A 27325-nucleotide genomic window follows, 5' to 3' on the forward strand; every position below is an offset into this window, starting at 1 on the left:
ACCTGTAGCCGGATTTTGGCCGTTGGATACCGCTTAACATCGCCGTGTATACATTCTATACTCCATGGGGAGTCAAAAGAACACACGTTAGGCGGTAACAGTTCCTGGAAGACCAGAGTTTTCCCAGAGCCCGAATCTACAAGGGCCTGGACAGTTTTCTCCCCAACCTGGGCTGGAAGTAGCCAGGGCTTGTAGCTTTCTCCAGTGAAGGCCGAGGCGACGGTCCTGCTGAAGGAGCAATCCATCTGTGGGCAGCACACGTGCCGGTGGCCTTGTTCTCCGCAGGCGGACCATGAAGAGGGTTCCCTCGCAGGAGGGTGCCGCAGATAGCGCTCCGCTGGACCGGATACTGGAGACCAGGCATCTGGTGGGTCCTGTGGGCGACGTCCTCGGAAGTTCCTCTCATTTGGTGACCAGCCGACATCATGAAGGGGATGAGGGTCTCGGCAGGGACCAGCATTTGGACTCCGCCCTTGCTGGAATGACTGCTCCTTCCGTTGGACTTGGCGGTTGCGTATGAACGGGCCGTAGGTTCCCCGTTGATCTGACCTCCTTCTTTGGGCGTCTGCAAGTGCCGGTGGAGTCGGATCCGTCGGGTCCAGGACACTCGCCTGCTCCTCAGCCCCAAGGAAGTTCTCCACGAGTCGGACCACCAAAGCTAGGGTTTCAGCAGCGTGGCGTTTTACCCACGAGCGTGCAGAAGGGGGTATTATCTGTAGGAATTATTCCAACACCACCTGATCAAGAATTGCATCCTTAGTGCACTCCTTGGGTTGTATCCAGCGCGTACACAAGTCCAATAACCGCTGAGCGAGGACCCGGGGTCTCATCTTAGCAGTGTACTTCATGTTCCGGAACTGCTGCCGGTAGGTCTCTGGGGTCAGACCTAAGCGATCCAGTATGGCGGCTTTTACTTGTCGGTAGTCCATTGCCTGATCTGCAGGGAGGCCCTGAGGAGGCCTGGGCTTCTCCTATGAGGAGCGGGGCCAAAGCAGTGGCCCAGCGATCTGCAGTCCAGCCCTGAGCTTCGGCAACCCTTTCAAATGTCAGTAAAAAAGCCTCTGGATCCTCGTTCGGAGCCATTTTCCTCAGGAGTATTGGGGGTTTGTTTGCAGGTTCGGGACTGGCAGACCCCTGGAATTGGGTCAGCAGTCTGGCCATCCGCTCATCCTGTGCTGCTACAATAGTCTTTCATCTCTCTCTGCTTGTAGTTGGGCCTGTTGGCACAGAAACTCTTTTAAAAATTCTTCCATTTTTCTCATTCTTGTGTGTGTGTGGCCCTTTTACTGCAGGAGCCTTTCCAAATCCCGGCACTTCTGACACCATATGTTGCAACGTACATGCAACTACACACACGGGGTCTCTTGACCAGGCTTATTTATTCAGCCTTAAAAAATACAGCACACAAAACAAAATAGCTTATCTTCAGCATGGCAAACAAAGCAGGTTCTCTGCAGCATGCAAACAAAACAGGTTTTCTTCAGCATGCAGGACACAAGAGTTCATCAAAAAATGTACTTTGCAAACAGACCTTATATCAGTAATCTCTTCAGTAACTCCCTCCTGTCTCCTGACCAGCTAGCTGCATGTGTGCACATCCTGTGGTTTTTAACACACCTTGATTAGGCAGCTGGGATTCAACTAATTGCCATGAGCTTCCCAGCTGAAGTTAACCTCATCACTGCTGCACTGTGGACTAAACATATGTCTGCCAGGCATATAGCTGGTGGCTTTTATTTACCCTGACACAGGGTGAGAGACATACCAGGCTGCAGGGAAAGTATTAAAAGTGTTCACTGATAATTGCTTATTGTCTAATTGTTTTAGGTTGCATAGTTCTATTTTTCCTTTGTTTAGGTATCAACATTTGAGAGATTAAATGTACATTTTCATTGGTACATATACAGTAATAACACATTTATAATTCATCTTGCAGCAATGCTGAGCTTGTTTAGATTTGTCATTGTTTTTCCTTTCCTACACAACACTCATAAAACAGTAAGAATTCATAGCCTTGCAGAAAATGAAGGAGAAATACCGAATTTATTATTATCATCAAGAGACTGATGCTTTTCATTTCATTGAAATCATTTGGGTTTGGTGCAGGAAGGCTTAATACTAAATTCACTTAAATGCAAAAAGCAACACACATAAAACAACTCACCCTCTAAAATATTATTCTAGAAGAGTTAGAATTTGATGGATCGGGTTACACAAGTCTACGGTGGTCTTGTCTGTCAGGTCAATAAATTTCAACTGGTTAAAAAGTATTTACAAAAAAAAATCAAATAAAAACAACATTTGAAACCCTTCAATGAATGATGAGCAATATGACAAGTAAACATATTAATTGTTAAGTAGCAGACACTTGATAGAAGACAAGATACTATATAAGCTTCATCTCTTGCTAATTAAACAAATCAATTATTAGACTAGTGTTGCAACAGTGTAACTGCTGTTCAATAGTAGCAATAACAACCCCACAGGGAGGTCTTTTTACTACATTAAAATGCTGTCCTCTTCAACTCCATCTGATATTATTAGAAACAGTTATTTGCCTCTTGCTGTCATATTAGTAGCAAAGGCAAATTATGGAAATATGCCGACCAGAATGGTCCCAGTATGAAATCAGGTTTCTTTTTCAGCCTCCGAGGGAACAATTGCTGAGATTCCAAAGTTCCCCAAAGTTCTTTAATAGAACTGATAAATCTACCAGCACAGCATCCATTAACAAAACTAGATAAGGGTCACAGATTTGCATATGTTCCTGCTAAGCTGATACAATTCTGCTAGACAAATTATCATATTAAATTTATCCTTCTGAGTTAAACTGATTGTGTTTAAAATTGTTTTGGATGGTTGTCATTAATTGCGGTTACATTTTAAATGCTTGCATTGGCATCTAATTGAGCTGGTGCAGGGGGGTCATATTAAAGGCAACCTTAACGTTATATTTTTGTCAAACATGTTAATATTGGTGCTAATATCAAATAGCTACAGACAGAGCATGAAAGAAGTAAATTATGTTAGGTAGCAATAAAACCACAGCTTATTAAAGAAGCAGGTTAAAAATTGGGAAGTGAAGTGAGGGTAGACAACTTATTTTTAATATGCATTTCAATGATTTCCCCTTTAACTAAATCAGGACTGCATGGACATACAGTAGATCAAGGCTGCTTAATTTCCTTTCCCCAAGGAGTCCAGACGTATAGCAATCCACTACCCCATTTCTGATCTGTAGTGCTCAGCGGTGAAGAGTAGTAAGTAACTACCAGAAATGACTTCCCAATTTAAGTAGCCCTCAAATCAAGTGCTCAATAAAGCATATTTATAGAAGCACGGTTGCTTCCCTAGGCTTTCTCTGCCTCCTTGGTTGAACTGTATACCATCCACCTTGCCATAAAATTGCTCTCTCTTCTTTTCATACAAACCCTACACTTAGTCCTGCCACGTGCTGTGTCCTCCGAGTCTTGCGTCATCCATTTATCCCTCCCCCTTTAGACCACCAAGTAAATGTCCACTGGGATTAGTATTGAGAATCATAAAAGCTAGCACACTCACTGAGGTAAATTCTGTTCTTCATCCCCTACTGTACTGTGCACATACAGCAAAGCCAGCAATGCAAACAGATGCCCATTGGGGATCACATATATGCTACTCAGATTACTTAAAAGAACTTGCTGATTATTTAGGCAATAGATAGATACCGGATCGGGTGCCTGTTGCATTTCAATTATGTGATAAGCTTCTAGTAATTTTTAAGTGTTGTGTGTCAGGGCTCATCATATCTCAGATACTCTGGCAACCCCATTTTCTCTAGTGACCCCATTTTCTCTCATTAAACAAATGTCACACTCATTAACTACAACAGTATTCACACATCCCCACCAAGAAAACTAGTCTTAGACACACAAATCTCTGACAAAGAACTCCAATATCACACACATCTACCATTTAAAAAGCACTGCCTTTGAAGCAGATGAACCAGGTTAAATCCCAGTGGCAGCGCTCCTTGTGACCTTGGAAAAGTCACTATATCCTCCTTGTGCCGCAGGCACCAAAATAACATTGTGAGCTCCTTGGGGCATAGCCTCACTGCAAATTCAAAGATCTATACCTAGGGCTATATGCATATAGTTATATATATATATATATATATATACACATATAGTTTTATATATATATATATATATATATATACACATACATACATATACATACATATTAGATACATATAGAAGCATAAAATGAATAAAAACAATAAACACAATTTCCACAGGACTACTATAAAGTAATGATCTATAATGAGAACCTTTGCTACAAATACGGAAAAGAGCACCCAGAATCCGAAGACACCTATAGAATCATACAATATTTCATCATGCATTGACTGCAACAACCCTTGCAGACATTATGGGTTTATTAGGATTCAATTGGAAAGGATGTTCGGTTCTTTGATAAAAAGCTTGTTCTTACAGGTAGATCTTAGAAAGGAGGTACTGCGGCCCCCATATCGCCACCTATTTTCTGCACTTCCTCAATGCGAGCTATATTACAATCAATATCAGCATTTTAAAGAAGTATGTTTACACTTGATAAGATAAGAATTCACTGCAACCTTATTCTAGGCGTACATTTCAATTATTTGCTTTGAGCATAGAAATGGTTGACACTCCTTTGTTCCCAACACCCATATTTTTTGATGATGATACTTTTTCCAAGATGCTTTTATTTGTGTAGATTATTTATTTTTTATTTTTTAGGCCGAAGGACTTAATTGAAAAAGCATTTCACAAAAAATATTCGATATACCTATATGATAAGGTAATAATGTTGCGTTATTAGAGCGTCTGAGAATTTACAATGGCAGCTATAGTTACAAAGACTTTTCGTAACCATTAACTATTATTAACCCTACATGTAAACATCAGCCCTTTACCTATTTTTTTTTTAATTTCAATGTTTTATTGGATTTTTAAAGGGTTTCACATAATCACATTTTGATGTACACTTTGTCTACAAATAGTGCAAAGAAAAAACATCAGGCACATCCATGCATATAAAAAATAGTCTTAACAAGACATTGGTTTCAATTTTAACTTCTACTATAATAGTGAAAGTCTTATGCTTCTAGTAGATACATATAAAGCCCTTTACCTATTTTAAAAATTTCCTGACTAAGTTTCGATACATGTCTCGAGATTGGCTAAATTCTTACTAAATTTGCCATCCTGTTTCACATAGGTTTGCACTACAAATGTGAGTAAGTTATTGCAAAACCATTCAGTGAACCATGATATGACAGTTTGTTATTAACCATAAAATGTGACTGCTGTTCTGTATCTGTTTTAATTATTCTCACCTTGGTTCCGATATCCATCTCTAGCAATCAGATAGATGGATTCTCACCAAAGTTGGCACCATATTTTGCATATAGTACACGTACCATGTTCGGTGAGAATCTGTCCAGCCAATAATCATGAGTTTTAAGTGTCACAAAAATAAACTACGGCATAGAACTGTTTTGTATTAACGTTAAACTTACTATCTCCCAATCGACAGGATTGATTTGCACTATAGTTAATACATTTGTAGTCTGTACCTATGTTATATTGGGTCGCAAATGCTGGGAATCCGTCCAACTAATTGCGAGATATGACAATTTGTAAATAAAACTACATTTAAAAAGGGGTGCCCTGTACCTATTTGTATGCGTTTTCACCCAATTTCTGATGTCGTTTTTTTTTTACAGGTTTTTGCTCCAATTACCGCTCTTATTTTTTTCTAGTGGCGATAATTCTATAAGGTAGCTGATGATTACAGCTTATCGCGAGATATTTTCATTAAGCAGTAATCTACAATTGACCCAACAACTATCTTAGAAAATTATCGCCTTTGTAAACATCAATAGTGATAATTCCATCAAAAACTTAACATTTCTACAATAGCTACAAAATACCAAAAGGCAATGTGACATAATGGACAACAGGACGGTTAAAATAAAGGGTAAGCCCGGTCCTGCTTTCAGTTTCATCAGGGTCACTGCCCGTGACCCAAGGGTTATTATAAGGCACTGAACTTGCCTATAAATGTATTTTCTAAAACCATGTGAAAATGTAAATCTTTATTGTACTTTGAAAGTAGTGGTACGGTGTATATTATGCTTTAACAAGTGTGGGGCTGCAGTTCACCTTGCTGGACACAGGGGGCAAAGTCAGAGACCACTTTCTCCCTGTGAACCATAACTCCCTGCTGAAAAATTGATTTCCCTGGGATGGGGAGGGAGACGACGTCAACCAAGAAAGGGCAAGTAGGCGCCTATTTCAGGTCAGTTTGCCAGGACTTGGGAGGGTCAGAATAAAAGGGCAGAATCCGGGTAAGGTTCTGACCAAAGCACTTCCACTGGTGTTGCAAACGGGCCAAAAGCAATGTCATTTTCGGGACTGCCAGAATGGAGCCATTCAATCCACCCTTGTAGAGCTACGGTTCAGATCCCTCAGTCTGTCAATGGCGGCCCTCTCATGATTGGCCGATCTGGATCTCCCGTTCCTGACGTCATGTTTAACAAATGGCTAGACCTGTAGCCGCGTTCCTCTGTTCTCTGATTGGCCTGTTTGTTCCTCCGGCAGCGCTCTGATTGGTTGACGGACGTTTCTTCATGCGTTCGAATGGAAGGGGGAAAACTACTGAGATGCTGCTCGTGGATAGTCTCGGGGAGCGGAGGCTACCTTGAAAAACGAGCCAGTGGTGATGAGGATTTTGTAGCCATAAAGGAGGCCTGATTTGCATTAGATGATCAGGGTAGGCGAGCCAAGTAGCATCCAGCACCTAGTGAGCTAGGAGGCTCCAGTTAACACTGTAAGCATCAAATTGGGCAATTTTAAGGGTTTATAACCGTTTTTGCGGGTTTTATGCTTGTGATGGTCCCTGTTGACTTTTCTCAAAATAAATCCGTTTGTTTAACCACTTACTCGGCCTTGTGCTGATCGCTGTGTAAATCGGCTGGTCTTTCGTGACAAACGTCCTTTTCTAGTGGCTAGCAGTTGGATGCACACAGGGTCAACTCTGTCATTCTTGTTGGCATTTCAGCACAAAGTTCATCTAATTTTAAGATCAGAGCATTGAGGTTACAGGAGCAGCATTCTACAAACCCAGTTAACATGCAAAATTTCCCCAGTAGTTAGTGTTGGTCAACTGAAATGCACGGGAGCTAGCTGAAAGGATTACGGCCTGTGTGTGGGAAAACGCAGCACAGCTTACGAATTCAAGACCTTGTGCAACATGAGGAACAAAGCCTAGTTGAAGAGGTAGCGGGCAAAGTAAATGTCCCTACACTCTCAAGGGTCACTTCTCGCTCCGACCGTACTGAGAGCACGTTGAGCCAGCTGGTACCAAAGAGCCCATTGAGCGCAATAGCTGCGCTGGGGCCAGTCATCACAGCAGACCAACAAATCCTGGTACTTCAGCTGTCACTGGCCATAATTCCCCAACCTACTGATGCCTGGTCCCCTTCCAACAGGCGGGACTCGGGGAGTAGCAACACCGCAAGGCTGACCTACAACACCTTTGATGATACCTCGGGTGATATTGATGGATTCCTACAGGGATTTGAACAGAAGTGCCACTTATACTGCCTCCCAGAGGTGGAGAGAGTGAAGTTGCTGGCACCACTTTTTATTGGTGTCCTGAGCACCCCGATTTTAACGCTCTGAACTGGATCCGATAGGTCTCTGCTATACGGGAAAGCAGAGAAGGCCTACCGTGAAATGGAAACGGAGGAGGTCGGTAACTACCAAATAGTAAAGTAGGTTCTGCTGGATCATTATGAGAACGCCAGAGACCTATCGGATCCAGTTCAGAGCATTAAAATCCTGGTGCTCAGGACACCAATAAAAATTTTGCATCCCACCTCTTCCATACCTCCAGATGACAGATGGAAGGTCAACATTGACAAAGAGGTCCTGGACCTGCTGGTCAAAGAACATTTCCTCCTGAAATGTCTGCCAGAAGTTCGTGAGTGGGTAGTGTACCGAAATCCAGACACCGTGAAGGCGGCCACCAAGATGGTGGATGAGTTTCTGACAGCACGTTCACAGTTCCACCGCCAATCCCTGGCAACACGTAGTTACCGTCTGCTGAAGGCAGAGCTACCGAATTGTAATCACCTACCACCCCCCTCCCCAGCACATCGAAAACCACACCCTGACAGAAAGAATTTGTGCCGAGTGACAGTGCTCAGCAGGTGAGGTCATATGAGGGCCACTTACCCCCAACTCAGCGTGGGCAGCATTCCCGAACTCAAGGCCACGATGCCAAGCCCTTATACCGATTACCTGCGTTGGACTGGCCCCAACCATTGAGCAGCACCAGGCAAGTCAGCAAGTGCAACTGGCAACGCGTGCACCAGAACCAGCGACCCTGCCACCACAGACACAGAGGGACACAGAGTTGCCGCGATAGGACATGAGCCCAATAATGTGTGGCAGATACGTTTGCGTACAATGAGCAACGGTACTAAGACGGTGGCCATCTTGCTTGACACCGGGGGCCACCGTAACTCTGGCTCGATCTGATATGGTCCAACCAGAGTACATTTTGCCTGGTGAAGGCATGCGAGTGAAGATGCCCGATGGAGCTCCAGGTTGCCCGGGTGTTTCTTGATTAGGGAGCAGGCCAAGGGATCCAAGATGTGGGGGTGCTTCCTGGGCTGAACAGCAATATTCTGCTGCATAATGACATGGGCCGTCTAGTCAAACACTTCAAAGAAGGTGACCGAGTCAAAGCAGTTAACAGCAGTCAGTCAGACTCTTGCCAATCAAGAGGTTCCTACCGTTTGAACAGGAATTGTACAGATGAAAGTGTCTACATTGAACAATCTAAAATGCTCACTAATACATTTAAAGAAAGACATTATAAAAATGAGATTATAGACCTAGCACAAAAGCAAGCTTTAAAAATAGATAGAAGTTTTCTGTTGGAAAATGTAGATACTGTAAATATAAACAAATAGTGAAAATAATTGAAATCCAATTATACAGGTGAGAGATTTCTTATAAAAAAAAAAAGGTTAACTGTAACAGTAAAGGAGTTATATAACTGATCTTGTCCGTGCGGCCTACAATATAACAGCAGATCAGTGAGCACTGTAGAAATATTACAAAGGGGCTTGAGACACATAGTGTCTCCAATCATTTGAAGAAATATCATTCAAGTGATCATAGGGGTCTTACCTTTGTAGGAATAGAAAGGATAGAAATTAATATAAGAGGAGGGGATCTAATCCGAAAAAAATCCCAAAGAGAAACCATGTGGATATATAAATGAAAAATATTAATCCCCATAGGTTTGAATATAAACATTAATTTGGGCTGTTTTCTAATTTAAGAATAGTCTTCTGTCTCGGTTTTTAATTTAGTCTCCCTAAATCATCTACATATGAGATAAGGCATTTTTGTCTCCAATTATTATTAAGAGACAAAAATGCCTTTAAATAGTAAAAGAACGAGTCTGGAATCATATTCTAGATCAAGCAGTAAGATAAAAAAAAGATGCTGTGGTTTTCTATGTAGCACTGCTTTCCCCCCCCCTCCCCTCTGGGAGATCTTGCTACAGGTGTCATGGTTCTTGTTACTGGTGAGGGTTCAGGAGAGAGGAGCATCCGCGATGGTAAGGGGAAACAGGACAGGCTTTTGCTGATCCTCAGGCTCTTCTCATGGTGTGGTGCACCGCCTCCAGTCATAGCAGGCTCCAGGGTTACAGGAGACAGTCCTCACCATGACAGTCTTCTCTTGCATACCCCTATCCAATAGACTGTAGGCTCAGGCAGGGGTATATAAAACAGGATCCGTTATTGTAGCATCCACTGCAGATTTTATTACAGCAAATACATTGGTTTCAGGATAGGTCCCAGACCTTTCAATGGTACCGGCCTTCTCGCAGTCTTGAGGCCTGGCACTCTGTTCAGATCTTTGGCTGCAGTCAGCCCCAGGAGGGACTGAAGGGCACGTCTCTATCCCTGGAGGAAGAGACTAGAACTGCATGTCTCAACCCCAGGAGGGGGAGACCTGGACTGACTATAATTTAGAGTACTTCCTCTCTAAGGCACAGAGGGGGAGGGCACAAGGTCTGCACCATGATTGGCTACACACAGACCCAGTTCACCTCCACCCATGTCACTCAAGAGAGGCAGCATGAGAGGGGGGGGGGGAAATAAACCCCACAGGATAGCCTGCCACTGGCTGTAGCTACTAGGACTTGCGTGAGAGGAGGCAGAAAGTATAACCTGGACCAGCCATGGCTACATCAATATAATCATATATAAAATATAATTTCTAAAGTCAAAGAAATGGTTTTGAAACAAACAAGATATAAATGGAAACAACATGCAGATCAATTTGTGTTTGATTCAATTAAAATTAAAGTAGTATGGGATGAGATACATTTCATGATCTCAACACAGATGGAACCGAGTGCCAATAATGTCATTAATGTCAATATGGGTCCATAAGATTTTTTTTGTAGTTAAATGTATTATTTTTGTTTTTATGTTAATTGATAGGTATTTTATTAGTTATACATATATAATATTTAGTAATTTTTAAGTGTCCATTGTCTAGAATCAATGCCCATTCTGTGCTGTATGTCATTATTAAAATTAGATTAGGATTAAAGAGGGCTTTATATGAGGTTACACATTGACTAGAGAGCACATACCCCTGAGGAAGTAGGAACCCCCTGTGAAACTAGCTGGGTGACGGAGGACCAGATAGTGTGCGACACATGAAATCCTAGAAGTGATGTCAGACGCCGGCTGAGACAGCAAGGACAATCGCAACATCAAGAGAAAAAGGGATCATCTTTATCTGGCTCCTATTTTGAACACAATGGTCTCTATGCTAGTTATTTTCTCTGATTTTAATATAAAGAAGTCTACATTATACCTTTTCCAATAGACTGCCTTGCTCCTTCATTATTCACATTGTATGGAGAGATTGCCAAACGAAGGAAAATATACCTTTAAGTGCCTATGGTCAGGCACTGACATGTAAGTGCATACAGTATCACCAGATTGTGTATTTTTTTTTTTTTTTTAAATGTACCTCGCTATTTTTCTTTATATTCTGAGGTGCGCTGATATTGTTCTTCAACACTTAAATTTGGACTGGGAACGGTCATTTTTCATGCAGCACCGACATTGAATATTGAGTTACCTCTATCCTTAGCTTAGTGCTTTCCTTTAAATTGTATATTTAGAGAAGCTAAACCCATTGCTCCCACAACCTTGGAGCCAGCACACATGGAGGTCATAACAGAGACCAGGTGGTAAGCAGGGTAGTACCTGAAGTGACTGACCCCCCCTAACCCTGACTGCGTTACAAGTGACAAGTGTTCAGAGCAGGGCAATGCGTTACTGGAAGCCTTGCAAACGGACCCGAATTTTGGGGGCATGAGGCAGCTTGTTGCCGATACTGCCTCGGAGCAGTTCCTGTAGCAGCACATCTTAAATGGGGGAGATGTGACAAATAGAGCAGCAGGATGATTAAAATAATGGTTAATCCCGGTCCTGTTGTCTCATCAGGGTCACTGCCGTTGACCCAAGGGTTATTATGAGGCACTGGAATTGCCTGTAAATATATTTTCCAAAATCATGTGAAATTGTAATGTATTGTACTTTGAAAGTAGTAGTCCTGTGTATGTAATGCTTTAACACATGTGGGGCTGCAGTACCACCTTGCTGTATATAGGGGCAAAGTCAGACCCCTTTCTCCCTAAGAACTATTTCCCTGTTGGAAAATGTATTTCTCTAGTTTGCTTCCCCACCCAATGTAGACCCCCATTTCCAATCGGTTTAGCAGAACTTTAGAGGGTCGGAAGAAAAGGGCAGATTCCGCTGAAGACTCTAACCAAAGAACTACCGCTGGTGTTGCACACGGGCTGAAAGCAATGTCATTTGCAGGGCTGCCAGAATGGCGCCATTTAACCGCCCTTGTGGCGCTATGGCTTGGATCTCTCAATCGGGCAATGGCGGCTGTAGGCACTCTCCTGATTGGCCGACCCAGATAGTCCAGATAGCCGCGTCCCCCTCTTCTCTGATTGGCTCGTATGTTCCTCCCGTTGTGCTGTGATTGGCCGAAGGTGTTCAAAAGGCAGGGGGAAAACTATAATTAGAGGCTGCTGCACAGTTCCAGGCAGTCGAATGTTGCTCGTGGGTAGTCTCAGGGAGCAGAGACTACCTGGAAATACAAGCCAGTGGGAGAAATCAGAGTATTCTGCAGCCACGAAGTAGGCCTGATTTGTGGGAGATGATCTGGGTAAGCCAGCCAAGTCAAACCCAGAAATTCGTGAGCTGGGAGACCTCATTTAACCCGTAAGCGTCGAATTGGACCATTTTAAGGATTTTATACATCTTTGTCTCTATTTTTTGCTTGTGATGCTTCGTGTTGGCTTTTATCTAAATAAACCCGTTTGTTTAATCCCTTACTTTGCCTTGTACTGTGCACCCTTTGTAAGTCGGCTGGTCTTCCGTGACAGCACTTCCACAGCCCAAGCCCATCATTCCATAGAAAATTCACAATAATCTGTTTAGCAGTATCTTAGATACAAATGGTTAAAAGAAGCGCAATATCCTTATTCTTTGACCTAACTTTGGACACATCCATATTGCAATCAGCTGCAAGGATCTGCATAATTTTTGGCATACAGAATCACATAGGCCCGGACAACAACTGTTCAAAACTCAGTCCATCCAGTCAATTGTGAGACATGACCATTTATTTTTTGTCTTTGTTCGTTAGGAGGTAGTGTACCTATAATTTCATTAGCATATCTACTATTTGAACCAGGTGGTCCCCTAGAGAGGAGTCATTACCAGCTTCATAGACTCAGTTGAAGGAATTAATTGGGAGAAACAACATGGCCTGATGTCAACTTACTCAGACAGCCAATACAAAGCTGTGGCATCCTCCACCTTTTCATTAAGGCAAAAAAAAATTTTTAACTTTATTTTGGGGAGGATTGCTGCTCAATTCTTGTACTATTTTCCTACATTCATCTTGCTGTCTAACCACGACTGTCTCTTTTCTGCCTTATCTGTTTCTACGTTTCTCCCTTTCTCAAAATCATTTACGGCTCCTTTTCTTTTACAGAAAATGTTATTATACGTGTAAACTATATGAATTAAACAGAGGTATACAAAATCCAAACTATTACAAGAGATTCGGGTTACAGGACATAAAAAAATAAAATAAAAAAAAGAGCAATTTATATGTTGTCCATGTATTATGGTTACTTGCAATAGAAATAATAAGACAATTTTTTTAACATTTCTGTGTCAGAACAGTTTTCTATGGCATAGAAAAGAAAGCATTTATAGGCTTGTTAGGGAGCACATGGAAAGCCTGAAGAGATATGTTATACAGGTAGTTTCTAAACAAATCCAGATGAGTCACTGAAAGATTGCTGCACAGTTGGTGAGAGAGCATTATGCCGCAAAATGGGGCTGACAGTGTGCAGTTACTTTGTAGCAATCACTAAATGTACTCCACTTATCCTAACGAGCAACCCTGCAATGTAACATTTATGACGTTACAGACTTACATTTGTGGATGGACTAGTGCGTTTATAACCAACAGAAATCTTTTTACTCACCACTGTGCCCAGGAACTGAATGCTTATGTTTCCTGCTGTATCACGGCCAATACACTAAATGTAGCAAAATAAAAGAAATACACATGTAAGTAACACAAAATACTGATTTTCTTACAATTTGTAGGTAACTCTATATATGCCCCATCTTCCTCGAATAAATTAAACTTTCTATGCCCTGCCTAATATTTTGTATAACCAATGCAATAGGAACAACTGAACTGAACATATATCCCCTTCAATTGCATACGTTCTGTTTCTTTGTTTACGATTGTCACATGCTTAAGATTTCTAAACCATTTCCAATCAAGCGTCTCGCACCCCAGCTAAAGCTCTACAATCCACAACTCTTTCCTTCTTTCAGCCCTAATCAGTATTCAACCATCTGACAGACCGAACCAACGCATTCTTATAAAGTATTACTGGTTATTTATTCTCTCGCTATTCTCCCTTCTCCTGCACACATATATTTCTAGGACTGGTTCTACTAGTGCCCTTCATATAATGTTTATGAACGTGACATTAGTAGAGAGAATGCTAAACAATTCGGTGCACACAAAGCATTGAAAAAATTCCCACACGGCAAAAAATGTATGCAGGTGTCCAACTTTAATGACACATATACGAGTAGTGGAATTATGAAGAATAGCGGCACATCCTAAGGCTGTGATGACATAAAAAGATGCTTTTATTATCTAATGCAGTGTTTCTCAAACAGAGTGGCGGGAAATCCTGGTGTGCTGTGACCCTCTGCTGAAGGTGCCCGGCCCCAGAGAAAAAAAAACGCTGCTGGCTGCTCAGCAAGCAACTCCGATCCACATTTCATCTCAGCACAGAGGGACAGAGAAAGGGAGAGAGAATGGGAGGGAGAGGGAGATAGGGAGAGGGAGGGGAGAGAGGGAGGGAGGGCGAGTGTGAGAGAGGGGAAGAGAGGAAAGAGGAGAATAGCGGGGGAGGGATTTGGTCCTGAAAATCACCAATGATTTTGAAATAAGCCCTTTATGGTTTATTCCATTAGGCACTTGGTAAAAAATGTAAACAGGAGATCTATTCCTCACATAAGCCTGTTGAAGCTAATGGAAATATGCTCCATCCGGAGAAAATAAACTGCAATGACGCCACCCGATTTGAATATACCTCTACATGAATGTACTTAATCATGGTACCATGCAGTGACACTATAACGTACACATCATCATGTGAGCATGAGGACTTAAGCCTGCACCAATTGCACATATAAAAAGGAAGAAAAGCGCAAAATCCTCATAATGTATTATTTAAATCAATTTAGTGATATAAAAAGAGGGGGGTAATAAATGCACTGACAAAAAAAGACATTCAAAAGCAATTTGGTAGAAAAACCATAAATCGTGGACCTCAGAGTAAACTCTCAGTGTCTTGGTTATGGCAAATTTTGAAATGGTGCGAAACGCTATTTTTGTCAAATCAATCCTAATGTTATGGACGTGTTCGAGGATTCTTCTTCTCAAGGGCCTCCTGAACCTCCCTATATACTGAAAGATACAGGGGCACTCGAGAAGGTAAACCACATACTGTATGGTAGTGCAAGATACAGTATGTACTCTTAATGGTAAACCTCTCCTGCGAGACAAATTATATATGTATCAGATAAATGTATCAAACAGCCCTGAGGCCTTATTCTTTTTGATACATTTCTCTTCAGAGGTTACCAGACCAAATTGCTCAATAGTGCTTGAGATAAAGCTAGAGCTTTGTATAGAAATAAACTATGAACTAATAAGAAGGATCACAAATCCAGTAAATGTATAACTTTAGACAAAAGAATTGTTCCATTTATCACAAAATATAATTGCCATTCAGAAAATTATCATCAATAGACCGCAGCATTTTGAAGAACGATCCAAATTTGGGACCCAAACTTACCAACAAACCAACAGTGATCTTTAGCAAACCTAACAATCTTAAGAACCATCTAGCTCCTAGTGATTTTGGGTCGAGTCCCTCTATTTGTCCTATCTGGTTACCTACCAAACCCCCTGGTAATTTTTCATGTGGCAGATGTCTTGCTTGTAAATTTCTCCACGCGAATAGGAAAACTGTTACATTATTCGTCTTGCAGGAGCGTTTCACCATTAAAGAGGGCATATCTTGAACTATCATGTACAGCAGAGGGTCGCAAACTTTTTTCCCTGCGCCACCCTGCTGGCGGTCCCCTCACCTCTGTGCCCCCTCACTGGCGTCATTTGACGCCGCGTTGCCATGGCGATGCGTGTGAGAAGCCGCCAGAGCCAAGGTAAGTTAGGTTTACAGAGGTCCTGCTGCCCCCCGGCACTTAATTTAAGTGCCCCCGCACTCAGTCTTGCGCCCCACAGTTTGCGCACAGCTGATGTACAGTATGTGATTTACCTTCTCGAGTGCCCCTGTGTCCTTTAATATAAAGGGAAGACTAAGAGGCCCTTGAGAAGGAGAATCCTCAAACACTTCCATAACATTAGGATTGATTTGAGAAATATAGCATTTCACACCATTTCAAAATTTGTCATAACCAAGACACTTCCCTCTTGAGATAAAGGCATTCAGGCTGTTGAACTAGATAGAAGAGGGGGCGACAGTCAAGGCTCTCTCTAAACAAGAGAGCTATTGGATCTTCCAACTTGGCACTCTGGTCCCTCTGAGGTAAAATGAAGAGTTTGATTTCATCTCTTTATATTGATCATCTATGATGTAGATGGTCATCCATATTTCCTCATATTAATATCATCCTGTAACTACTCCTTGTATTTGGAGGTTACTATTACTATAACTTATCTCTAATATAATTGGCCTTTTTCTAGTTATCTTTAATGTTTATTGCCCATTGTTCTTCCTTAGCGATTGAGTCATTGGACCTTTAAGATATACCTCAATAGATGTGCTCCTTTCCTTGTCAACAATTGTAGGTTTATATATAAAGTAAATTTCAATGCTTAACCACCTCATTGTTTTTGTATCTCCCCTTTCCCTTGGGATTAATAAGTGATACCCTGGCTATTTGTGTGGGTTTTTGAAATGTCTTTATTATTGCGTTATTTAAATAAATAGGAGAATTGCATTTTGTTTTAATTAATTTCACTTGTATTTTTGAAACAACACCTTTGTGGAGGGGTCTAAATTGTACACACTGCTAGTTCAAACGAATTCTCTCATGAAGTAGCATCACACTACAAAACGTGTTGGATTTATTGTGTACTCTTTTTGCCTACTACTGTACTCACTTCATTGATACTAAGGTTAGTTCTCTGAAGTAATACATCTCAATAAGGACTTGCTTATTTGTATAAGCGCTGGAGGTGATGTCATCTGTGGCGCTTCAGTGCAGGACGAGTGCATCCCACTCATGAGTGCGATTCCATCTGCACTCACTCACACGGACAGGGGGGTGCGACAGAGACGTTCGAGTCTGGACTGGTATCCACCTGAGACGGAGCTAACATCTGCCTCACTTTGGTCACTCGCTCACCCACATTACTCCGGTAACCTTCTGCTTACATGTCCTTCGTCACTGTTTATCCCGGCTGGGTGTTGGTGCGAGAGTCTTCCTTCCTTTGACTAGTACTGCTGTCACCGGAGTCAGTATCTACACTTAGGTGACTACAGTACATGCTTACATGCCTTTCGCTGCTGCCTACGTCTGGCTGGGTGTCGACGTGAGAGTTTACTCTGGGGTCCACGATTTACGTTTTTTCTACCATCCTGCTTATTTGAAAGTCTTTTTTAGACTTGCATTTATTACCCCCCTCTTTTTATACCACTAAATTGATTTAAATACTATACCATGAGGATTTTGCCTTTTTCTTCCCTTTTCTACTTCCAGAAATGTGATGTTTGAGCCATCAACCTGAACAGCAGCATACCCTTCAATCACAAGGAAAGTTCTTTATGTTGCCCCTTTTCCACATCACCGTTTATTAATTCACATTTACATTGTTGTATTTCGTGCATTTGCACTTTTGATTATTGATTTTTCACTCCACCGTGTAAATTTGAGCGCACCTCATTTGTCTTATCAATTGCACATCAAACCTCTTATTTTACTGTAGATACAGAACAAGTATACTTTATAAACCCAGGTTGGAATAGACAGGTCAGGCAATTTTGGTCCTTTTTGGGGGGTTTTCCCCCCCACGTTTGTTGAAGTATTCTACATTAGTCAAATGGAGTCAATGTGGATAGAAAAGCATTACTTTATGTTTCTGCTATTGATCTGTTGTTTGAAACATTGCTTTTGTGATTAGTATCCCTGGTTTTTTTTCCATGCTGCGATGCTCTAAATCAGAGTTTTTCTTTTTTGAAGTATGTGGGTGTCTATAAAATGGCCACAACTGTACTTTTTTCAACACTGCTTAACTACTGATTCCTGCATAGAATATTTCTATCAGACCACCTCCATATAGGTAGTAGTTCCTAATACAAATTGTGGCTTCCACATTCATGTTATGAGTCTTTGTGCGGTTTTCTTTTTAAGACTGTTCTATATTCTCTCTACGGCTCAAAGCCAGGGCTTATAAAATTCCTGCATGCATTCCTCTTTCACTCCTTGCTTATGCTGAAATCTTGTCATTTGTTTTCAAACAAATTAGTGAAACTCTCACATACCACAAATTGAAGCCATCCTCACAACCGGCTGCTTACTTCTCTAATTCACTGCCTAGAGCATGTGCTGTATCCTCCTTAAAACTGCTTCCTCCCACCACCTCGAGCTCTCATGACCAAGTTAATGGCTATTCAATATTTTAATGTTTGTGTTTATGTGATGAGCACTTATTCACTCTTCCACTGAAAACGATGTTGGGGTTCCACTTGTAAGGATCAGCGCAAGGTCCCGCCCCTGTCACGCATCTCGCGACATCACCAATGACGCGCGCCTGTCACAATCTGCGCCCAGGCACCGACCCCTGGCTCCACCCCGTGACACATCCCACAACGTCACAGGTGACGCACGCCAGCCACAGCCTGCGTGCAGGCGCCGCCCCGTGAGGATGACTGACAACGCGGGGACCGCCTCCAGGTTCTGTCTCTGTGATGACAAGGGCAGCGCATAGCGCAAGCGGAATACATGCAGACACCGCGCAGCCACAGGCACTCAAATGGTTAACGGGATCACTTATTCCACAGCTGCTATGGGCTCCGTCCCTGCCTATCACTATAAAGCATACCGAGGATGCTCACTCCCTGCAGCCTTCCCATTGGCTCTCTCTCCTTTATATGCTCAGCCATGCCCCTTGGCAAATTGGCTGAGCATAAACTTTCTTGTGTGCTTACCTCCTTGCTTCCTGTTGCCTTGCCCCTGCTTTGTATTTTTGACATCAGCTTGCACCCGGACTCCCGACTTCTCTGACCCCTGGACCACAGCTATGGATTAGACTACTCATCTCTCTCTACTCCTGGACTCTGGCACCACATCAACGACTATCCGACCTTCTCCTCTCCTTGACCACGGCAAGTACCTAGACCACTCTGACCCCTCCTACCCTGACCCAGCTAAACGACTACCACTCTGCACTCCGGACGTGCCTACTCGGTTGTTGGTCGGTGGCTATCAATATCCCCACCTCAGCCACGCGATCCCGCCTTGTTTGTGGTGAGCACACGTGACACCACTGAGCTTATATTGCAATGCAAATGAGCTCTCCAATATAACCTTCACTTATCACTTTGATTACTACGTCTACATCCAGATGTGTTCCCCAACATCTGAAGTGTACCATATTCGACGCTGTTTCCTATGATTTATTGTTCAAAAGTCCAGTATTAGAAATATTGAATATTTTTTTCCTTATGCCTCAATCTACCAAATGACTGCTACTTAGGTTTAATAATGAACTCACCATGATATTTTATTCCACACAATGTAAAAAAAAAAAAAAATATATATATTTAATTTCTTTATAAAAATATATATTTTTTAAAGTAGTTCTGAATTTCAATCTTAGAGGTGAGAGTCTACATGAAGCCCTAATGGCAACCTAAAGTTTTAACATATGGCCCACTTCCTGGATTTAAGTTCTACAAGAAGTGGCCCAGGGAGGTTCAATGTACCCATCTCAGCTTTTTATTTATTTGCATCTGAACCACACAGTACATGGTGTATCAGGCTGAAGTGCTCAATTGCTTTTTTATGTTATAAACAGACAAGTCCACCAAGAGGAAAGCCTAGTGCATTGCCCTGTTGTAAAAAGAAAGGCATACTGTACAGTACATTGGTTTATTGACATTTCCAAAAAAAAAAAAGATGTGCATTTTTAAAATATAGTTGCAAACAAACAAGCTGCCTCCCTCTGGGGTTCATCCCATTTTATGTCTACATATGTGTCAGAATTCCCTAGGCTAGTGTTTTTCAACAGGGGTTCCACAAGCATCCCTAAAGGGTTTACTGCCATTTTCAAGTAATTTGCCACATTGATGACCCATCTCTCCATTGGGCTGCCCACTTTCTCTCTCAAACCTCTTCTTTTGGCCTTCAATAGTGGACTGCAGCTAGCACCCACAAGGATGGCCACTACCTAGACCTGGTTTTCACTAAAAACTTATCTCTCTGATTTCTCCATTTCCCCTCTCTGACCATCACCTCATCTCATTTTCTCTCTCTCGCTTCTCCCCTTCTCCACCTCCATCTACCCCTCGTTTCTGCAGAAACCTGCGCTCTATTAACCTACCAGCCTTTGATTCCACTTTACGTTCCTCCCTCTCCTCTCTCAGTTCTGCTCCAGACCCTGACAATCTGGTCAGGAACTACAACTCCGCCTTATCCTCCTCTCTTGATCTACATGCCCTGCTTTCTCTTTGTCGCCCTCGCCCTTCTGACCCCGGACCCTAGCTAAATTCACACACACACATGCTGCGTTCCTCCACTCTTCCTCTGAACGCCTCGAGGAAATATCACACCCTTGCAGACTTCCTTCACCACAAATTTATGCTATCCTGTTTCAACTCTGCACCCTCTCAAACTAAACAAACCTACTTTTCTTCACTAATCAACACGCACAAATCTAACCCAAACCAACTCTTCTTTGTTGGACTCTACTCAAACTACCCTCAGCTGCCTCTTCTTCCTCCATCTCACCTCAGGACTTTGCCGACTATTTTAAGGAAAATGTGGAATCCATACGTCAGAACATCCCCTCTGTTTCCTCCTCCCATCCTACACCGCTTCCTAACTCTCCTCCTGCCTTCCTTGACTCTTTTTCTGCTGTCTCAGAGAAGGATTTGTCACTGCTGATCTCCTCTTCTCCCTCTACCACTTGCCCTCTTGACCCCATTCCCTGCCATCTCCTAAAACCTCTTGCTCCTACTATAACCCCTACACTCTCACACATTTTTAACTCCTCCCTCTAATCTGGTACCTTTCAATCCTCCTTCAAGCATGCAACAGTTATACCATTACTCAAAAACAGCAAACTTTCAAGCTGTCTTTCTAACTATCGACCTATCTCCCTCCTGCCTTTTGCCTCTAAACTCCTTGAACGCTTTCTCCATTTTCTCAACACCTATTCTCTCCTAGACTCTCTACAATCTGGCTTCCGCACTGCACACTCGACTGAAACAGGCCTCACTAAAATAACTAATGACCTCCATGCTGCCAAAAACAGAGGTCTTTACACTCATATTACGCAACCTCTCTGCAGCATTTGACACCGTGGACCACCCTCTTCTCCTTCACATTCTCCATACTCTTGGTATTCAGAACAAAGCTCTATCCTGGATCTCCGCTTACCTCTCCCATCGTACTTTCAGTGTCTCTTCTGCTAACACCTCTTCCTTTATCAATCACTCTGTGGGGGTACCCAGGGGCTTTGTCCTATGACCTCTTCTCTTTACACACTTTCTCTAGGTGACCAAATCACATCTCTTGGGTTCAAATATCGCCACTTTGCTGATGACACACAAATTTTCTTTTCAAACCCAATCTTACACCTGCTGTACAGACAAAAAAATTCTGAATGTCTCTCTGCTATATCATCCTGGATGGCCCCCCGCTGACCTAAACTTAACATGGCAAAAACAGAGCTCCTCATACTTCCTCCCAAACCAGGCCCTACTACCTCCTTCCACATTACTGTTGTAAGTACTATCCCAAGCACGCTGCCTATAGGTCACACTCAAATCCTCTATCACATTCAAAAAGTTTCTAAAACCTGTCGCTTTTTCCTCTGCAATATTACTAAGATACGCCCTTTGCTCTGTTGCTCGACTGCTAAAACTCTAACTCAGGCCCTCATTCTCTCCCGTCTCGATTACTGCAACCTCCAGTGTCCGGCCTTCCTGCCTCTCACCTGTCTCCCCTACAATCTATCCTAAACGCTGCTGCCAGAATCACTACTCTTTCCTAAATCTGTCTCAGCGTCTCCCCTGCTAAAATCATTCTCCTGGCTTCCTATCAAATCTCACATCTCGCACTTAATTCTTTTCCTCACTTTTAAAGCTTTACACTCTCGTGCCCCTCCTTACATCTCAGGCTATGGCCCCACTGCCTGCGCTGCACGTGCGTCTGCCAGGCTGGCGGCGCGTGCAGCTGAGTTCCCCGGTCTGCAGTGAGCTGCAGGGGAAAAGACAGGGGTGTGTGTGTGATGGGAGAGTGACGGGGGGCGCAGCCATGATGTCACCCGGCAGGTTCGCCCTCATTGGCTGAATCGCCGGGGGGCGTGGTCTAGCGCTCCGTTGCTAGTTCTAATCACAATTTTAATGTATGTCTGAAAAACTCGCCACGCAGCTCGGCGGCCGCCCCTCGCATCGTGCTCGGCCCCATTGAGGGGTGGCTCTTGTCCCCGCAGCAGTAGCCAGCAGGGACCAAGCCTCAGCCCTAATTTCTCTCTATGCACCATGCCGACTCCTGCGTTCTGCTCAAGGATGTCTTCTCACTACCCCTTTGTATCTAAAGCCCACTCCCTCCTTAAACCTTTCTCACTGACTGGAATGCCCTTCCCCTCAATACCCGACTAGCACCCTCTCTATCCACCTTTAAGACTCACCTTAAGACACACTTGCTTAAAGAAGCATATGAGAAGCACCGTGGATAATACTAGACACGATACATAAAGGTTGGCCCCCTGCAGACGCATTTAGCAGAATGCCTTCCTTCTGTCTCTGTATTTTCTCCCCACCAATTAGATTGTAAGCTCCCCAGAGCAGGGACTCCTCTTCCGAAATGTTACTTTTATGTCTGAAGCACTTATTCCCATGACCTGTTATTTGTATTATTCGCTATTTATATGATTGTCACGTGTATTACTACTGTGAAGCGCTATGTACATTAATGGCGCTATATAAACAAAGACATACATACAATTGAAAGAATTTGCAATGCATCTGATCTCAGACGTTCAATCAGAGAGGGTTGGAGCTCCTTACAATGCATTTGATCTCAGACGCGCTATTAGAGAGGGTTGGGGTTCCTTACAATGCATCTGATCTCAGACGCGCTATTAGAGAGGGTTGGGGTTCCTTACAATGCATCTGATCTCAGACGCGCTATTAGAGAGGGTTGGGGTTCCTTACAATGCATCTGATCTCAGACGCGCTATTAGAGAGGGTTGGGGTTCCTTACAATGCATCTGATCTCAGACGCGCTATTAGAGAGGGTTGGGGTTCCCTACAATGCATCTGATCTCAGACGCGCTATTAGAGAGAGGGTCGGGGTTCTGCAGATTTCACAATATAATTATAGGGTTTCTTAACCAAAAAAGAGTTGAAAACCACTGCCCTAGGCTTTATTGTAATTATTTATTTAGATCTATGTTTAATACAAAATGATCAGAACAACACACAATATCACAAAAATGTTTCCATGTCTCCTGCAGTCTGTGTAAATCTATGCTACAATAACGGAGAGCAGCACATGGAATGCCATAGTACGGAAGATTCCACAGCCAATTGATACATGTACTATCTTAGGACTAACTAAACAAACGTGTCATACCCTGTCACTGCAATCGGCAAAATCACGTGAAAACAAAGGAAGTGGTGCCAATGTCTGACATATTTCAACAACAGTGATTAATAGGATGGAAAAATATAGCAAATAAAATTTTGTACAAATCCCAACATTTACTTTTATAAAAGGAAACGAAAACATGCACTTTTCCCACAGCTTATAATAAACAGAATTGGGCTTTTGGAAACGGCAAAGATGAACAAAGCACCAAGTGCCGACAATGAACACCGTGAGTGCCAAAACAAACAAGTCCCGAGTGCTTGATAAGCTGTCAGTATGTAGCAAGATGAAAAAGAAAATAAGGGACCTTTTATCATTTGTATTAAACACTCCACCCTAATTAGTGGATTTTTCACTATTGTGTTGCATTTTGCCCAATAGTAAGAGGCTGTTTAATGCCATTTCAGGATAACATTTATTTGGTCTCTTTTCAGGTCTCCTTTTTCTTCTAATATTTAATTGAGGCCACAAGGTGACAGACAAAAAAACTGAATTCAATAAAAGTGTGTCCTAATAATGAAGAGAAGCAAGAATGATAAGGCATGTTGCCCTGTGTGTTTTAGTTGACACAAAGTCAGCCCGGCGAGGCACATGACTAGCAGAGAAGCCTGCGGTCACTGTGTAAAAGGTTCTAAAGAAGGGCTATTCAGTCTGATACACGAGACTGTCTGTACTATAAAGCAAGGCACTCAGAAAACAAGGTGGTCTTCACAACACAGCAAGACAAGATAATTGAAGCACCTTTTCAGCTCTGAATGTAAAAGGCTTGATCTCTGCTCCGCCACGAAAGGAGGGCACAGCGTATAAAGATGGACAAGAAATATGCACCGCAGCAGCTGCTTACCAAATGCCTCATAAGTAAATTGGATTTGTTCGGCTTGCTTTCAACTCTGCACAAATCCTAAAATTCAACCCTTCAATTGGCAGCGACATTGGGGTAGAAAAACCAAAAAAACAAAAGGAGTAAAAGATAAAAGGATGGGGGGTGGGGGGGAAGGGACATCCTTCTAAGGCTGTGAAAGTCTTGTGTTTCAAGGAAAAGCTGATCTCAATTATCAAACACATTGATGAAACTTAATACAATTTTGTTTGAAAGATGCATGTTTTGTGTTTTTCTGTGTCACTCATGTTAAAAGTACATGTTTTCTCTCCTAGATCTTCAATATAATTCAACTCCAGTTATCAGTGAAAGGGCAAGGTGATTTATTTGGACTTTAACTTTAGTTAAATCATTTCTAAAAGTTTTAGGAACGGAATTTGCTTTAATTTACAGGTAGTTGTGTGCTCCAACCCAATGAAAAAAAAATGTCAAGCAAAGATGGGCCCATAACAGCAAAACCGTCAACTATTAGAGTTTGCCAAAAATTGCCAGGAGTCGATATCTTTCCGAGGGACCAAAAGTGTATCCTTACTGTAGTGAATATTTGGAGATTTTTGCAAGACTTGTTGCAACTGTTATTCAATGTGTGCATGTGCAATTAGGTGGAAAATGAACAATACGAAGTTTCTTTTCGTTTGTTATTTTTTCACTAAATTAAAATGAACTGGAACAACTTTACACATTGTTAGAAATTAGATTTATTTATGCCCCTGTCTATTAAGTTACTAGTTAGGAAAGGGTGCAAGATAAAGAAGAGACACATAGGTAATAAGAGTTTCTAGAATAAAGTCATGCATTATTCTCAATTACTTAGAAAAGTTAAAGTTGTAAACTGGTAAGGGAGTGTCTATCAATATTGTTTGGTATATTTCCACATGACTTCCCAAAATTGTTAATTTACAGATTAACTGTAGACAAGGAGAAGCACAGATATAACTTCTAAAGTGTAATAATACACAGTAATTATTCACACCACGTATTTAAATGTAACCTTTATTCAATTTACAATTAATGAATGTAATTTGTCACTTTCCTCAAAGGAAGCAGAGGTTTAAGCGCCACAACTAACTCAGCTGCCTTGCCACAGAAAATTAGTTCCACCTAGTTGAGTATCAATGAGATTTAGTATAGGGTACAATCTGTTTAGCAATGGGGCTTGAAACGGGTGACTACCTTCATCAGGCTCCAAACATAAAGGAGTTGGGTAGCTGGAAAAAAAAAACCCCAACAGAATGGGCATCCTGTGGAACATTATTTGCACAGAAGACTTGCAAAATGAATATATTATTGAACTCTAACAAGATCTCTTGAGATATTTTTCAGAAGTGTATAATGAATCACAGGGTTGTAGGTTACCAGCTGTAAGCCTGTGCATTGTAGGAGTGATATGACACAAACAAAACTCCTGTAGACCAATGAATGTTTTAGATGGAAGCCTTACGTCACTCCTGTAACTCTCAAATGAGCTGTGGTAAAATGAAATATCCTCATGTCAAACTACCAATCGTTGAATTAAATTATTACATGGTATTCAATTTAGTTTAGTACGAACATTCAAATTAGAACACAAGAAAAGTGTGTGTGTGCCTCTCTAAGTGATTTAACTGGTTCTAGTGATACACTGTATTAGAATTAATCAATACAAACAGAAATGGCAATCTATATCAGGACTCCAGATAGTTAATGTTTGTTATTTGCTGTTAAACTGAAATATAAAAACAGATATTAGATATAAGGATGACTTCCATTAGCACATTTAATATAATGAAATGGGTGCTGCAGGTAACATGGCAGCAGTTTCAAATACAATATTATTTAACCAAGTGACATTTACCAACATTTAGAGGTTGCAACTTTTCAATAAAATAAAACGAAAACTTGATTTTGGTTTGTGCAAAAAACTCACCAAAATGCATTTCCCCATAAAATGGTATGTTATATATTTTTCTTATATGTTTAAAGGTAGAGTTTGGATCAGCATTGTAATGAATGCATAATGAAGTTGCTCAACATCAGTTGTCAAAGAACGTAAAGTAAAGTGTTTACCTGGATGGTCTTCTGTGAGTCACCAAAACTGACAGACATTAAGGCTGAAGAAAGGTTCCATTCGCTGGACACATTTAGGGTTGTCCCATCAACTTCCACCTGTTTGGACATTATACAAGACTATTAAGATACCGACAGACAGAAAGCTTATCTCAAATTAATTACTGCGCACAAAGCAAAAGCCATTTTAAACAGATGGCTTCCAAACCGCCTGTCATGTTCACCACTACTGCTGTAAAAGACAGGGTCCAACTATGCAAGCATCCAGACATCTCTGGGGAGAGGTGAAGGACCTGTGAGCAGCTGCCTCTAGGTACTGCTGCATCAAGTGATTTCCAGCAAGCAACAGTCAACCAACTTTTAAACCTATCTGGATATGCTACATTTACTGCAATTAGACAAGTAATGTACATAAATTGCGGTGACACTTTGTTACCCACAGAACAGGACTTGCATATAATATACTCCCCAAGGACCAAAGCGACATTTTCCCTCTGTACATCATAGTGAAGAGTTCTGCATTGTTATCTTAATTAAAAAGAAGCTCTAATTAAGTGGAATATTTTAATACAGTGTCTTGTTTAGTCAAACTTTATGAAAACATTACCATATTGTGGATTAACACCTGAAGGCTGGGTTTCTTTTTAGCAATAACATCAAAGTTGGGACGGGTACTTTTATCAGGCGTTATTCAGGGACAAAAACTAGAGACTAGTTTTGTATCCAAGTAAAAAAAATGCCAATGTTGAATCACATTTCAACAAATAAATATTTATATGTAGAATTATGATACTAATATCAAT

The 27325-nt window shown here is 41.8% G+C and overlaps 1 protein-coding gene across 1 annotated transcript in view; it reads right to left on the reverse strand.

Annotated features, from left to right (window-relative positions):
- The window catches only part of PCCA (propionyl-CoA carboxylase subunit alpha), a 421935-nt gene that overhangs the window by 106634 nt on the left and 287976 nt on the right, over positions 1 to 27325 (reverse strand). The window contains exons 20-21 of the mRNA XM_075590774.1: positions 26523 to 26621; positions 13648 to 13701 (exon numbers count right to left, since the gene is read on the reverse strand). Coding sequence (XP_075446889.1) covers positions 13648 to 13701; positions 26523 to 26621 — 153 coding nt within the window. The remainder of the gene's footprint in view (positions 1 to 13647; positions 13702 to 26522; positions 26622 to 27325) is intronic.

The sequence above is a fragment of the Ascaphus truei genome, chromosome 3 (genome assembly GCF_040206685.1).
Source record: "Ascaphus truei isolate aAscTru1 chromosome 3, aAscTru1.hap1, whole genome shotgun sequence".
Classification (NCBI taxonomy): domain Eukaryota; kingdom Metazoa; phylum Chordata; class Amphibia; order Anura; family Ascaphidae; genus Ascaphus; species Ascaphus truei.